Raw genomic sequence first — 15,049 nt, 5'->3', positions numbered from 1 at the left:
TAAAACCTAACCTATTGAGAGCCAGACGTTGAAAACCATGTGATGTAATTATTGACTTAGAACTTGGGACCTTTTACAGCTTCACAATACTTCCACAAGCAGTGGATAATAAGACTGAAGGAGACCCAAAAGCCACAAACATCTATATAAGAAAGTGACTGAGTTATTTTTCAGGCAGCAGGCCGGGGGCTAGTGGGAATAGAGAGTAAGGAATATCTTCTTTAAGGGTGACTTTCACTGCACCCACACATGGCCCATGTAAGACTTCATGGTAAATTGCGATGTCAGATTTTGATAGATCTACTGGACCAGACGACCCAGGGTGGCAATTCCTATCGATTGCAGGGTATTGGAAAGGTAAACTCCACTGCTAATACTTCAGAGTTAAGAGTGCAAGGCTGTAGTGCAGTCAGCCCACAACTGCTATTCCACAAATAATTACACCTCAACAAATAATTGTCTCTTGTCTTCAACAGTGCCCACTCCAGTGTTTAACATCGAGGTTTCCAATGTCAGTACAGATGAAGTGTCTTTAACCTGGGAAAACAAAGATGCTGCTGCTTCTGAGTACAGTTACAGGATACTCATTGAAAATAAAACGTCAACTACTAGGAACATGACAGTCAATGACAGGAAAGCTGTAATTTTAGACTTAAATCCTGGTACACTTTACAACTTCACAATATTTCCACTCGCAGCAGATAACAAGACTGAAGGAGACCCAAATTCAACGTCCATTTATACAAGTAAGTCATTGAGCCACATTTGACTGTTTCATATGAATACTCTGATAACCGAGTGTGACAATTGCTGTGGAATGCATGGGGGTTGGAAAGCAAACTCCACCGCTAATACTTCAGAGTTAAGAGTGCAAGGCTGTAGGGCAGTCAGCCCACAACTGCTATTCCACAAATAATTACACCTCAACAAATAATTGTCTCTTGTCTTCAACAGTGCCCACTCCAGTGTTTAACATCGAGGTTTCCAAAGTCAGTACAGACAAAGTGTCTTTAACCTGGGAAAACAAAGATGCTGCTGCTTCTGAGTACAGTTACATGATACTCATTGAAAATAAAACTTCAACTACTAGGAACATGACAGTCAATGACAGGAAAGCTGTAATTTCAGACTTAAATCCTGGTACACTTTACAACTTCACAATATTTCCACTCGCAGCAGATAACAAGACTGAAGGAGACCCAAATTCAATGTCCATTTATACAAGTAAGTCATTGAGCCACATTTGACTGTTTCATGTGAATACTCTGATAACCGAGTGTGACAATTCCTGTGGAATGCATGGGGGTTGGAAAGCAAACTCCACCGCTAATACTTCAGAGTTAAGAGTGCAAGGCTGTAGTACAGTCAGCCCACAACTGCTATTCCACAAATAATTACACCTCAACAAATAATTGTCTCTTGTCTTCAACAGTGCCGAGTCCAGTGTTTAACATCGAGGTTTCCAAAGTCAGTACAGACAAAGTGTCTTTAACCTGGGAAAACAAAGATGCTGCTGCTTCTGAGTACAGTTACAGGATACTCATTGAAAATAAAACTTCAACTACTAGGAACATGACAGTCAATGACAGGAAAGCTGTAATTTCAGACTTAAATCCTGGTACACTTTACAACTTCACAATATTTCCACTCGCAGCAGATAACAAGACTGAAGGAGACCCAAATTCAATGTCCATTTATACAAGTAAGTCATTGAGCCACATTTGACTGTTTCATGTGAATACTCTGATAACCGAGTGTGACAATTGCTGTGGAATGCATGGGGGTTGGAAAGCAAACTCCACCGCTAATACTTCAGAGTTAAGAGTGCAAGGCTGTAGTACAGTCAGCCCACAACTGCTATTCCACAAATAATTACACCTCAACAAATAATTGTCTCTTGTCTTCAACAGTGCCGAGTCCAGTGTTTAACATCGAGGTTTCCAAAGTCAGTACAGACAAAGTGTCTTTAACCTGGGAAAACAAAGATGCTGCTGCTTCTGAGTACAGTTACAGGATACTCATTGAAAATAAAACTTCAACTACTAGGAACATGACAGTCAATGACAGGAAAGCTGTAATTTCAGACTTAAATCCTGGTACACTTTACAACTTCACAATATTTCCACTCGCAGCAGATAACAAGACTGAAGGAGACCCAAATTCAATGTCCATTTATACAAGTAAGTCATTGAGCCACATTTGACTGTTTCATGTGAATACTCTGATAACCGAGTGTGACAATTGCTGTGGAATGCATGGGGGTTGGAAAGCAAACTCCACCGCTAATACTTCAGAGTTAAGAGTGCAAGGCTGTAGTACAGTCAGCCCACAACTGCTATTCCACAAATAATTACACCTCAACAAATAATTGTCTCTTGTCTTCAACAGTGCCGAGTCCAGTGTTTAACATCGAGGTTTCCAAAGTCAGTACAGACAAAGTGTCTTTAACCTGGGAAAACAAAGATGCTGCTGCTTCTGAGTACAGTTACAGGATACTCATTGAAAATAAAACTTCAACTACTAGGAACATGACAGTCAATGACAGGAAAGCTGTAATTTCAGACTTAAATCCTGGTACACTTTACAACTTCACAATATTTCCACTCGCAGCAGATAACAAGACTGAAGGAGACCCAAATTCAACGTCCATTTATACAAGTAAGTCATTGAGCCACATTTGACTGTTTCTGAATTTGCACTCTGCCGATCAGTATTCTTACCTCATCTTCTTTATTAAGAAACACTTCCCTGTACCGTTTGAGTTTTAGGTACAGCATAACTATCCAATCTGAAGCATTATTTTCTTTTGTAGCTTCTCAGCATTCTAAATTTTCAAAAGTGACTAGTGCTTCGTATGGCCTCAATTTTTGCATTTTCAATATCTTGGTCATGCCTGATTTTCTGAAAACCGGTGCTTTTCTGAAAATTAGGCCATTTTAAGGTGTCTCCAGTGGGGCACTCAAAAGTTGAGGCATCCCACATCACTAGTCACTTTTGAAAATGTGGGCCAGTATATTTAGGTGTGTTACCATATTTAGGATAACCTGGGGCAAGTCTGCAGAGAGATGAGAATTCAGGAGTAAATAATTTATTCTTTAAAACCCAGAGAGAGCTGAAATACTTCAGTATATTTGTAGGGAAGGAGTAGAATGCATGCTTGCACACACACGCGTGTGCACACACATACAATACACTCGAGTACATTGTCCGAGCACGCGCACACACTGAAATCTGCCACAGCTGGGGTTCAGAAGTCCTCTGAAGAGATAGCTGCTGGGCTTTTATGAGGCTTTCAAAAAACAAAAGGAAGGGGTTTGCAGAATGGCAGATTAGTATTTATTATTTGTATTACTACGGTGTCTAGGAGCCCTACACATAGACCAGGACCCCATTGTGCTAGGAGTTAGAGGGTCAAATTGAGTCTGAAATTAGGTGTTTTGTTTATTATATTAATAATGACCATTGCCTTTTGTGTATTGTTTTGCTTGTACTATACAATTATTATCATGTTACAGTACAAGCAAAACAATACACAAAAGATAGATAACTACTTGCAGACACACCTCCGTATCTTGGATTTTGTTGTAGTCAATGAAAAAATGCAGTCATTGTAATCAATTGTGGGTTTCCAGAACTGGACTTGGCCATGTTTGTGACTAAAGTGAGATGCTGATATCTGAACAAAACATTGTCCCTTTGAGTTAGGGTCTTGGGAGTAAAAGTCCTTGACAGTGCACAATCACATATCCTGTAACTTTGAAGGAGAGAAAGGGGAATCTCCTTATGCTCAAAACTGGTTTAAACAAGAGAGAGCCACCAGTGGCAAACACAACTAGAATGTCTGCCCTCAGGGAAACAACTTAATGGGAAAAGGTCAGAATGTTCAGAAGGGGTGGCCTCATGAATAAATTCTAAGGGTATGTCCAAACTGCAGTCTGAGGTGTGATTGTACTCACGCAGACATACCCATTCTAGCATGGCTAAAGATAGCAGTGTAGATGTGGGGGCAGGTGTTTCTGTGTGTGTGTGTGTGTGTGTGTGTGTTTTATAAAAGCATGGGAAACCCAAGCTATGTACTATGTATGTCTAGCCAGTGCTGAAGCCTGTGCCCCTGCATCTACACTGCTATTTTTACTCACTGAGCGAGTAAGAGTATGTTTATCCATGCTGCAATCACATCTCTGATTGCAGTGTAGACATATACCCTAAAATGAAGTAGACTAGATATGGAGATAGTGATGAAACTAAAAAGGGACATGTCCTAGAATAACACTGATTTAAAAAAAAATCCACCCAACCAAGTTTCTTCAATAGCAATATCATATAAAGATTTTTTTTTAAGCTACTTTGCGTATAGTAGCTCTGGTCTTGCAGTGGTTGTACTGATGAGAGGAGACATTTGTGTGTCACTGAAAATCCTGATTAAAATATGATAGTGTGGAGTACAGAAGATATTTGTTATGGTCAAGTTGTACAATTCTTATTACAGCAATAGAAATTCCCATGGTCTTGGATTCCTCCAGGATGGAGATATCTGTAAGACCGTACTTCATGTCATTCATAGTCATGAATTTTGTGTCTTGCAGCTTGCTTATAACTACAGCATGAGTTTCTTGTAGAGCAACAACGTCAATGTTATTCACCTTAAGAACTCTTGAAAGATAGTCATGTTTAGCATGACAGACGTTCCACATGAAGTTGAGCTGGTTCCACAGTTCTCTGGCCCAATAACTGTCCCACTGTGAATAAATACTTATAGTCATTGGGTCAGAGAGACAGCGCACATGTGTTTCTGTAGTCCAATGATTAGGGTACCCACCTGGGAGGTGGGAGATCCAGGGTCCAGTGCTCCTGCTCCAGTCACTCTTTAATTATTTATCCACAGTGGAACAGCTTCAACAGGAGAAACTAAGAGAGCCCCACATCAGAATATCCCACAGCTTAGTGACTAGAGCACTGCTCCTGAGAGGTGTGGGATACTCCTACTCAACTCTTCTCTCCCCCTCTCCCTGAGAGGGGGGAATTGAACCTGGGTCTCCCACATCCCTGGTGAGTCCTCTAATTACTATGCTAAAAGTTGTAAGGTAGGCTCTGTTGCTGCCTCCTCGGGGTTTTGAATAGGACCTAATGCAGTAGGCAATCTCAGAACATTAGGCCCTGCATGTGACTTGGCAGCCAAATGTCTATCTTCCCCTAGTTTGTGAATCACTGGGACTTAGGCAGGACTAAGTATCTGGACACATAGAGGGAGGCAGCAGTGTGCATGCTCAGAGGCAGAAACTTAGGTGCCTAAGGAACTATTACCTTGAAAGTCTGGGCACTTACAGGGGTTGGGCAGGAGTTTCGTGCATCACAAGGGAGCCAAAACTGGGACTTAGATATGTAAAATAGGGACTTAGGCACCTAACTCCTTTTGTGCATTGAGCACTAAGATTTAGGCCTGATCCAAGGCCTGTTGAAATTCATGAGTCTGTCCTCTGACTTCATTGGACTTTGGATCAGGCTATATGAAAATAGCTGGTAGTACACACAGACTGAAGGCTCAAAGTCAGTTTTATAGAATCATAGAATTGTAGGGCTAGAAGGGACCTGATGAGGCCATCTAGTCCAGCCCCCGGTGCTGAGGCTGAACCGAGTATATCTAGACCATCTCTCACAGGTGTTTGTCCAACCTGTTGTGTTGGCTTATAATGCTTAATTTACATTTGATAGAGAGGTACACATCTTACTTCCTGGCTGGAAGAACTCTGGTTTTTTCTCTTTGGTCGGTGACAGACTTCAAAACATATTTTCAGTATATACACAACTCCTTAAATATCATTTGCACATACATCTCATAACCATATAAATGATCAGCATGATCCAGGGTTTTATTTAAGACCTCATGTGATACTCTGTATGCATAAATACTCTTCACTCCAGTAATCCAAGTCATTAATGAAAATTTTGAATAATACCAAACCCAGGACACTCCTATGGGATCCCACTAGATATGTCCTCCCAGCTTCACAGCAAACCATTAAAAACTGCTGTTTGACTGTTCTTTCAACCAGTTCTGCACCTACCTTATAGTAAATTCATCTAGACAACGCATTTCCTAGTTTGCTAATGAGACTGTCATGTGGGACTGTGTCAAAAGCCTTACACAAAGCAACATATATTATGTCTACTGTTTCCCACCATCCCTTAGACTGGTAACCCAGTGAAAGAAGGAAATTAGGTTGGTTTAGCATGATCTGTTCTTGACAAATCCATGCTGGCTATTACCTTTCACCCTAATATCCTCTGTGTGCGTACAAATTGATTGTTTAGTAATTTATATCTTTCCAGGTATTAAAGTCAGACCAACTGGTCTATAATTCCCCAGGTCTTCTTTGTTCCCCTTTTTAAAGATAGGCACTATGTCTGCCGTTCTCTAGTCCTCTGTGACCTCATCCATCTTTCATGAGCTCTTGAAGATAATCACTAATGGTTCCAAGATTGCTTCAGCTAGTTCCTTAAATACCCTACCCTGAATTCTATCAGGCCCAGCCAACTTGAATACATCTAAAGTATTTAAATATTCTTTAACTTGTTCTTTCCCTAGTCTGGCTTGTGTTCCTTCCCTTAGTGTTAATATTAATTGTTTTAAGCATCTTGTCACAATTTATCTTTTTAGTGAAGACTGAAGCAAAGTTAGATATTAACTTCTCAGCCTTCTTTATGTGGTCTGTTATCTCTCCTACTCTGCTAAATAGTGGACCTACATTTTCCTTTGTCTTTCTCTTGCTATAATTTATTTCTAGAACCTCTTCTTATCGCCTTTTATGTCTCTTTCTAGGTGTAACTCACTGAATCCCTTAGTCTTTCAGATTTGTCTCCTACGTGCTCGGGTTATTCTTTTGTACTCATCCTCAGCAATGGTCATGTTTTCGCTTTTGTAGGATTCCTTTTTGATATTTCAGCCCATTAAAGGGCTCGTGATGGAGCCATATCAGTCTCTTACTTTTCTTCCTATCTCTCCTGCACATCAGGATTGTTTGCTGTTGCATCTTTAATCTTGTCTCTTTGAGAATCTGAACTCCCTTTTTCCCTTAGATTTTCTTTCCATGGGACCTTACCTACCAGTTCTCTGAGTTAGTAAAAATTTGTTTTTTGAAGTCCACTGTCCTTTTTCTGCTGCTCTCACCTTCTTTTCCTTAGAATCATGAAATCTATCATTTGAAGAACACTTTCACTCTTCTACCTTCAGATTCCCAACCAATTCCTCTCTGCTGTTCAGTTTCAAGTCTAAAATGGTTGCTCCCCCAGTTACTTCCTTCAGCTTCTGAAATGAGAAATTGTACCCAGTACATTCCAAGAATGAATAGGAGATTTTGTATTTTGTCTTGTTACTTTTCCAACAGATGTCTGAGTAGTTAAAGGCTTCCATTACTTGTGTTTTGGTTATTTCTGTTGTTTGTTCTATACATGTCTCATCTACCTCCTCATGCTGATTTAGTGGTCTATAGTAGACCCCCAGCATGACATTGCCGCTTGTTTATTCCCCTCTTTTATCTTCACCCAGAGACTTTCTACTGGTCTGCCTGTCACCTCCTTGTGGATCTCACTACAAGTGTAAATTTTCTTGATGTATAATGCAATACCCCCTCCTTTTTTTGTTACACTGTATGTACAAGCTAGTTGTGACAAAGCTCTGTGCTTGTCTCCATGGATGCCGCGCTTCCTGGTGGATTTCTCTAGTCTCAGAGGCTCACTGTGAACCTCCACGTAGCCCTTCTCTCTCTAGAGGCAAGGGTCACAGCCTACTGAGCCATTTTCATCATAAGCCAGCAAGGGAGGGGAGAAGCGACCCTCCCTCGCACAGTCTCTGTTGTCTCCCTGTATCAATGATTAATTGGGGAGGGGAAAGAGAGAGGAGCCCGGGCCCGGGCCCAGGCTCGCCCTTTACTCCGGGCTCCAGCCCAGGGACCCTAATAGTAGCAGCTATGGTAGCTGACTTTTTGGAAATAGTACACGTACAATTCCCTGGGCCACTTCCCCACAGCAGCCCTCACTTCCTCAATATCTACTTCACCATTACCTCAGGGCCTCCTTCCTTGTGCCTGAAATGGTTTGTACTGCTCAGTTCCTCCAACAGCATGGCTTCCTCCTGATTTATGCACACCCAACTGACTAACTGGGAGGCTTTTAACTAGTTTCAGCCAGCCCCTCATTGGCTTCAGGTATCCCAATCAACCTAGCTATCTTGCCTGCCTTCTGGAAAGATCTTAATTGGCCCCGGGTGTCTTAATTGACCTGGAGCAGCTGCCATTTACTTATCCTGGTAACCGGGATTTGTTTAGCCTGGGGCTAATATATCTGTCTCCCACTACTTTTCTATAGCCATCTGGCCTTGCCCCGTCACATATCTTCCCCCCACTCAACACCATAGAGTTGGGCAACTTGGGACGCCAGGCAGTGTGCTCGTGACAGACCATCAGCATTGCCATGGTGGCATCCAGCCCTGTGCGGAACTGGAACGGTTGGAGCGATAACAACCACCTAGTGACCCTTGCATTCTTTTCCTTATTCCGCTGCATCCACTGGAGGGGTGCATGGTCCATCACAAGAGTAAATCGCTGGCCTAACACAATGTCTCCAAGGCCCATTTGACAGTAAGGCATTCTCTCTCGACTACTGCATATTTCTGTTCTCTTGGGAGAAGCTTTCTGCTTAGGTAGAGGATTTGGTGTTCGTCTTCTCCCACCATTTGCGACAGAACCGCCCCCAGCCCCACCTCGGAAGCATCTGTTTGTAAAAGAAATTCCTTGTTAAAGTCTGGGGCTATGAGTACGGGGTCATTACAGTTCTGTGAACGCCCCCTCTGCTGCGTTGGTCCTCTACACCATGTCTGGACCTCGGGCCCTCACCAGGTCGGTTAGGGGACTTGCCCTAGTGGCAAAACGGAGAATAAAATGTTGGTAGTAGCCTACCATGCGTAGGAATGCGCAGACCTGCTTCTTTCAGGTCGGCCGGGGCCAGTTTTGAATCGCCTCTAGCTTATTCGTTTGGGGCTTCACTATGCCCGTTCCTACAATATATCCCAGGTACCTAGCCTCTGCTAGCCCTGTGGCACATTTAGCGGGATTAGCAGTGAGGCCAGCCCACCTTAAGGTGCGCAGTACTGCCTCAACTTTCTCCAAGTGGGTTCCCCAGTCTGGCGTATGGATGATGACATCATCTAGGTATGCGGCTGCATAACTAGTATGGGGGCACAGCAGCTTATCAATGAGGCATTGGAATGTGGCTGGGGCCCCATGTAGCCCAAAAGGGAGGACTGGAATAGCCTGTCTGGGGTAAAGAACTCTGTCTTTTCTTTAGCTTCAGCTTCAGCTTCTTTGGTCGGGGAATCTACCAGTACCCTTCTGTCAGATCCAGTGTAGTCAATAATCGGGCACTACCCAGCCAGTCAACCAGTTCATCGATGCATGGTATGGGGTATGCATCGAATTGGGATACTTCATTCAGTCGGCAAAAGTCATTACAGAATCTCCTGGTACCGTAAGGTTTAGGGACTAGAACGATTGGACTGGACCACTGACTGTAAGATTCTTCAGTAACACCTAATCCTAACATTTTCTTTACTTCAGCCTTGATTTCTTCTCTTTTGGCTGCTGGGATTTGGTAGGGTCTCGGTGTTACTTTGGCTCCGAGGATCGTGCGGATATAGTGATAGGTTTCAGTTGTCCGCCCCGATTTTGTAGAGAACACATCTTGGTTACAATTAATCATGTTGGCTGCCTCGATCTTTTGGATTGGCATCAAGTCGGGTGATATCCTCACTTGCTCATGTAAATTATCCTCCTGGGGAAGGGTCTCCTGGGTGATTAAGCATGCCTCTCTATCGTGCCAAGGTTTCAGAAGATTGGTGTGGTAAATTTGCTCTGGTTTCTGGTGGCCTGGCTGCTGCACCTTATAGTTCACCTCTCCCACGGCTTCAATCACTTTGTAGGGTCCCTGCCACTGGGCCAACAGTTTACTTTCTGCTGTGGGCACCAGTACCATCACCCGATCCCCTGGTTGGAACCGTCAAAGCCTTTCTTGGTGGTTATAATGGGTTCATTGGGTCTCCTGTGCTCTCTCCAAGTGTTCCCGTACAATGGGCGTAACTCGGGCTATCCAATCTCTCATCTGCAGTACATGCTCAATGTTCCTTCCAGGATTTGGCTCCGCTTCCCAGGCTTCTCTAGCTATATCCAATATGCCCCGGGGGTGGCGCCTGTATAGTAGTTTGAATGGAGAGAAACCCGTGGAGGCTTGCAGAACCTCCCAGATGGCGAACATGAGGTAAGGCAATAGGGTATCCCAATCTTTCGCATCCCGGCTCACCACTTTCCTGATCATGGCCTTGAGGGTCCTATTGAACCTTTCCACAAGGCCATCTGTTTGCAGGTGGTATACAGTGGTCCGTAGGGCTTGTACATGGAGCAATGAACAGAGATCTTTCATCAACTTGGACACGAAAGGTATCCCTTGATCAGTCAATATCTCCTTGGGTAGCCCAACCCGGGCAAAGATCTGTTCTAGCTCCTTAGCTATTGTCTTGGAAGGTGTGTTGCGTAGGGGAATGGCTTACGGGTAATTGGTTGCATAGTCCAGTACAACAAGCACATGTTGGTGGCCCCGAGCTGTCTTTTCTCCGGGCCCTACTAGATCCATGGCTATGTGTTCAAAAGGAACCTCTGTTATTGGAAGAAGTATCAAAGGAGCCTGCAAGTGCGGGCGAGGGCTATGTAACTGACACTCTGAACAAAAGGTGCAGTATTGCTGGACATATTCGTGTACTCCTGGCCAGAAGAACTTCTTCAGGATCCGTGCCTGGGTTTTCTCTACCCCTAAGTGCCCTCCAAACAGGTGACTGTGGGCAAGACTCCGTATGGCTTTTTGATGTTTTTGTGGCCCCAGAAGTTGTTGTATCTCTTGCTCCTGCATTTGCACCACGCAGTACAGGAGATCTTTCTTCACTATAAAGTAAGGTCCGGTACCCTGGACCTTCCCATCCACAGGTATCGCATTGATCTCGGCCACCTCTTTCGTGGCGTTATCATATGTGGGGTCCTCCGCCTGGTCTCATCCAAAAGTCTCTCTCCCAGGATTAACCTGCCTGAGCTCCCAGGGGCCGGCTTCTGCTTCTTCCAACTGCTCGCTACTGTTACGGCTGGGCATGGCCTCTGGCTCACCTTCTGTGGTGGAAGTTTCTCTGTTGGCTGCTTGTGTCCATCTGCCTACTAGGACGGTCTTCTGGCCCTGGGTCAGGATCCAGGTTCCCAAGGCCTTCGCTGCCTTCCTCTCTTTTTTTGTCTTCCGGGGGGCTGAGAACAGATCTTGAGAAATCTCAGCAAACATAGGGGGTTGACATTCCCCCAGTGACGAATCGCTGTCCTCAGGGTCCCCACCTCCCTTCAGCCTCTCCGCAGGGAGTAAAATATCAAACCCTGGATAGTCCCTCCCAATGACTACAGGATATGGGAGTTTAGGAACTATGCCCACGGTCACCTCAATGGGGTTCCCCTGAACCTCTATCTCCACCGGGATGGTGGGGTAATGGCTCACGGCCCCATGCACGCATGTCACTGCTACGCATTTGGCTTGTAGCACCTGACTACTTTTTACCAGCCTACCCAATATGAGAGTGATAGCACTCCCAGAGTCCACAAGCGCTGTAGTCTCTGCTCCATTTATCCTCACTGGCCTGGTGTAATTATGCGGGGGCTAATGCGACCCCCACGAGGTGGATAAGGGAGCATGGGACCTCCCAATCCCCCAGGTTACATTGCATAGGCTCCTCGGTGCTGGGACATTGTGCTGCTATGTGTCCCCACTCCCCTCATGCATAACATCTATAATTGCTTCTAATCACTCCCCTATCCTGGAGGTTAGGGGGTTTAGTCCCAGGGTTCCCCCCCACTCAGGCCAATCCCTTCCTTCTGGGATGCCCGCTGGTTTTTGGCGCCCCCTTCTTCCACCTAGGACTCCCCGGGGGGTTGGCTGCCCAGCCTTCCATGTTTGGGTTTTTTTCATAGATTCATAGATATTAAGGTCAGAAGGGACCATTATGATCATCTAGTCTGACCTCCTGCACAACGCAGACCACAGAATCTCACCCACCCACTCCTGCGAAAAACCTCTCACCTATGTCTGAGCTATTGAAGTCCTCAAATCGTGGTTTAAAGACTTCAAGGAGCAGAGAATTGTCCAGCAAGTGACCCATGCTACAGAGGATGGCGAAAAACCTCCAGGACCTCTTCCAATCTGCGCTGGAGGAAAATTCCTTCCCGACCCCAAATATGGCGATCAGCTGAACCCTGAGCATATGGGCAAGATTCACCAGCCAGATACCCAGGAAAGAATTCTCTGTAGATTCAGGTGCTTGCTTCAAAAGGGGCCTTCCTTGGGTAGTCGGGTCAATTCCCTGGCTGTCATCCGTTTTTCTACCAGCATCTCATCGGACATGGACGGATTGTTCTGGCTTACCCATTTGCGGCGATCTGGTGGCAGTCCCCGCATGTAATGGTCCATGACCAGGGTCTCCAAAATCTCCAGGCTGCACACCTCGGGTTGTAATCACTTCTGTGCGAGGTGTATGAGGTCGAATAGCTGGGACCTTGGGGTTTCGTTCTCCTGGTATTTCCACTCATGGAACCTCTGGGTCCATACCGCTGCTGTCACCCCTGATCGTGCTAGGATCTCTGCCTTCATCTGGGTATAGTCAATGGCATCCATGGCAGGCAAGTCAAAGTAGGCCTTCTGGGCCTCTCCGCACAAAAAAGGGGCAAGAATGCTGGCCAACTCAGCACATCTCCCAACATCATCTTTGGCAGACAACCAGTGGCCCTCAGGGTTCGCGTCCCATCGGACCCCCGGGCGTGGGTGGTGAGAATCTTCATCTGGTCCACTACCCCTCGCAAGAGGGCACAATCTTGGGTCACCTGGCCCATTAATAATTGATTGGTTTCCTGCTGTAGCCGCACACACTCCTGTTGTGCCATTGCCTGAACCCAGGTGGCCTCCTGCTGGGCTGCCATGGCTTGTACCAGAGCTCTTAACACCTCCTCCATTGTGGTACAAAACAAACACAAAATGAAACAAAAAAATCTCCAAAAACCCAGTGCAGTTTTTTTTTAACCTCTTTCTTCCACCACGCTGTGAACGATGATCCAGCGCTTGACAGCAGTTGTGACAAACCTCTGTCCTTGTTTCCCTGGGTCCCGCACTTCCTGGTGGATTTCGCTAGCTTCAGAGGCTCTCTGTGACCCTCCACGTAGCCCTTCTCTCTCTAGAGGCAAGGATCACAGCCTTCTGAGCCATTTTCATCATAAGCCAGCAAGGGAGGTGAGGAGAAGCAATCCTCCCTTGCACAGTCTCTGTTGTCTCCCAGTCTCAGTGATTAATTGGGGCGGGGGGGGAGCCCGGGCCCACCCTCTACTCCGGGTTCCAGCCCAGGGACCCTAATAGTAGCAGCTATGGTAGCTGGCTTTTTGGAAGTAGGATGCGTACAATTTCCTAGGCCACTTCCTCACAGCAACCCCCACTTCCTCAATATCTACTTCACCGTTACCTCAGGGCCTCCTTCCTTGCGCCTGAAATGGTTTGTACTGCTCAGTTCCTCCAACAGCACGGCTTCCTCCTACAGCTCTTGACATGCACGCCCAACTGACTAACTGGGAGGCTTTTAACTAGTTTCAGCCAGCCCCTCATTGGCTTCAGGTGTCCCAATCAACCTAGCTATCTTCCCTGCCTTTTGAAAAGATCTTAATTGGCCCCAGGTGTCTTAATTGACCTGGAGCAGCTGCCATTTACTTATCCTGGTAACAGGGATTTGTTTAGCCTGGGGCTAATATATCTGTCTCCCACTACTTTTCTATAGCCATCTGGCCTTGCCCCATCACATATCCCCCCTCCCCTGCCAGTCCCCCCTGGCCAGTCCAAACCTTGCTTGACAGGTAACAAACAGTAAACCTCTACTCCTGAGTTCCCCAGAGACATCTCTGCAGTGCCAGCCCTCTCCTGGAACAGTCACAGAAGTCATTAACTTGGTTGCTCCTTTAAAGAGTCTATATTGCAGCCTGTTAGCTTAACTGAGATTAACCCACCCATCTCTTCAATCAGTGCACAGAATTGGTGTATAGTAAAAGTAAAACAAATTTATTTATCAAAAGGGTTAAGTGATACCAAGAATGAGGAATAAAGATAGAAAGGGTTACAAGCAAACAAAAGTAAAAATATGCTCCTAAGAGTAAAACCTGATTTAGCAAATCAGACTCTCTTGTTCAAAGAAGTGTTTTTCACCCAGTCACTCTTCTAGCATGGCTGACCAGACTCTTTGGCCAGGACCCTTCACAGACCTCAGAGTGCTTGGTTCAGGTGAAGGATGCCAAAATGGTTTTTTCTCTCTCCTTGTATCTTCTCAAATTTCACTGACCCTGCTTTGAGAGGCAGGAAGGCTTCCTGGGGGTACAATCTCCATCCTCTGTGGAGATAAAGTGGTAATCTTTCCCCACATGCCCTCCTGATGGCTTTGTTTACTTTGCATGTGAATGTACATTCATAGTCTCTGCCTGACGGCCAGGCTGGTCGGATAAGCCAAGAAACATTCCTTTGTCTTGGGCCGATTGTGTTTAGGCATTGCTTACCAAGCACATTTTTAGAGTATAATTCTGGCACATATTTATAACGTTTTGTACACACCACACACTGATTTTTGAGACCAGAGTATTATCATTTTGTATGTAATAACTTACACAACATCTTTTAGATTCATGTTATGACAACAGTGTATTAGCTGTAGTGAGTATGTCAGGCGTGACATACGTTGCTGGTAAAGAGGAGTGAACCACAAATGGGGCTCCGTGTCGCACTCACTAAGCACCTGTTTGCATCTGTATCTTTGTGAATAGTAATAATTCTCTAGGTTTGTTTCTGCTCTTGCTTATAGTGTTATAATTCCACTGATTTCAATAGTTGTTCCTGATTTATGCCATTTTGTAAACAAGATCGTAATCAATGTGTATATTTATACTTCAGCTTT

General features: G+C 45.1%; 1 protein-coding gene across 1 annotated transcript in view; it reads left to right on the top strand.

The window, feature by feature from the left end:
- Positions 1-15,049, top strand: part of PTPRJ (protein tyrosine phosphatase receptor type J) — a 139,131-nt gene that overhangs the window by 84,771 nt on the left and 39,311 nt on the right. The window contains exons 4-8 of the mRNA XM_073347300.1: positions 477-746; positions 955-1,224; positions 1,433-1,702; positions 1,911-2,180; positions 2,389-2,658. Of these exons, the coding sequence (XP_073203401.1) occupies positions 477-746; positions 955-1,224; positions 1,433-1,702; positions 1,911-2,180; positions 2,389-2,658 (1,350 nt within the window). The remainder of the gene's footprint in view (positions 1-476; positions 747-954; positions 1,225-1,432; positions 1,703-1,910; positions 2,181-2,388; positions 2,659-15,049) is intronic.

Source organism: Lepidochelys kempii, chromosome 6 (assembly GCF_965140265.1).
Source record: "Lepidochelys kempii isolate rLepKem1 chromosome 6, rLepKem1.hap2, whole genome shotgun sequence".
Taxonomy (NCBI): Eukaryota; Metazoa; Chordata; order Testudines; family Cheloniidae; genus Lepidochelys; species Lepidochelys kempii.
The sequence above is the reverse complement of the archived record's forward strand: the minus strand, read 5'-3'. Positions and strand labels throughout refer to the sequence as shown.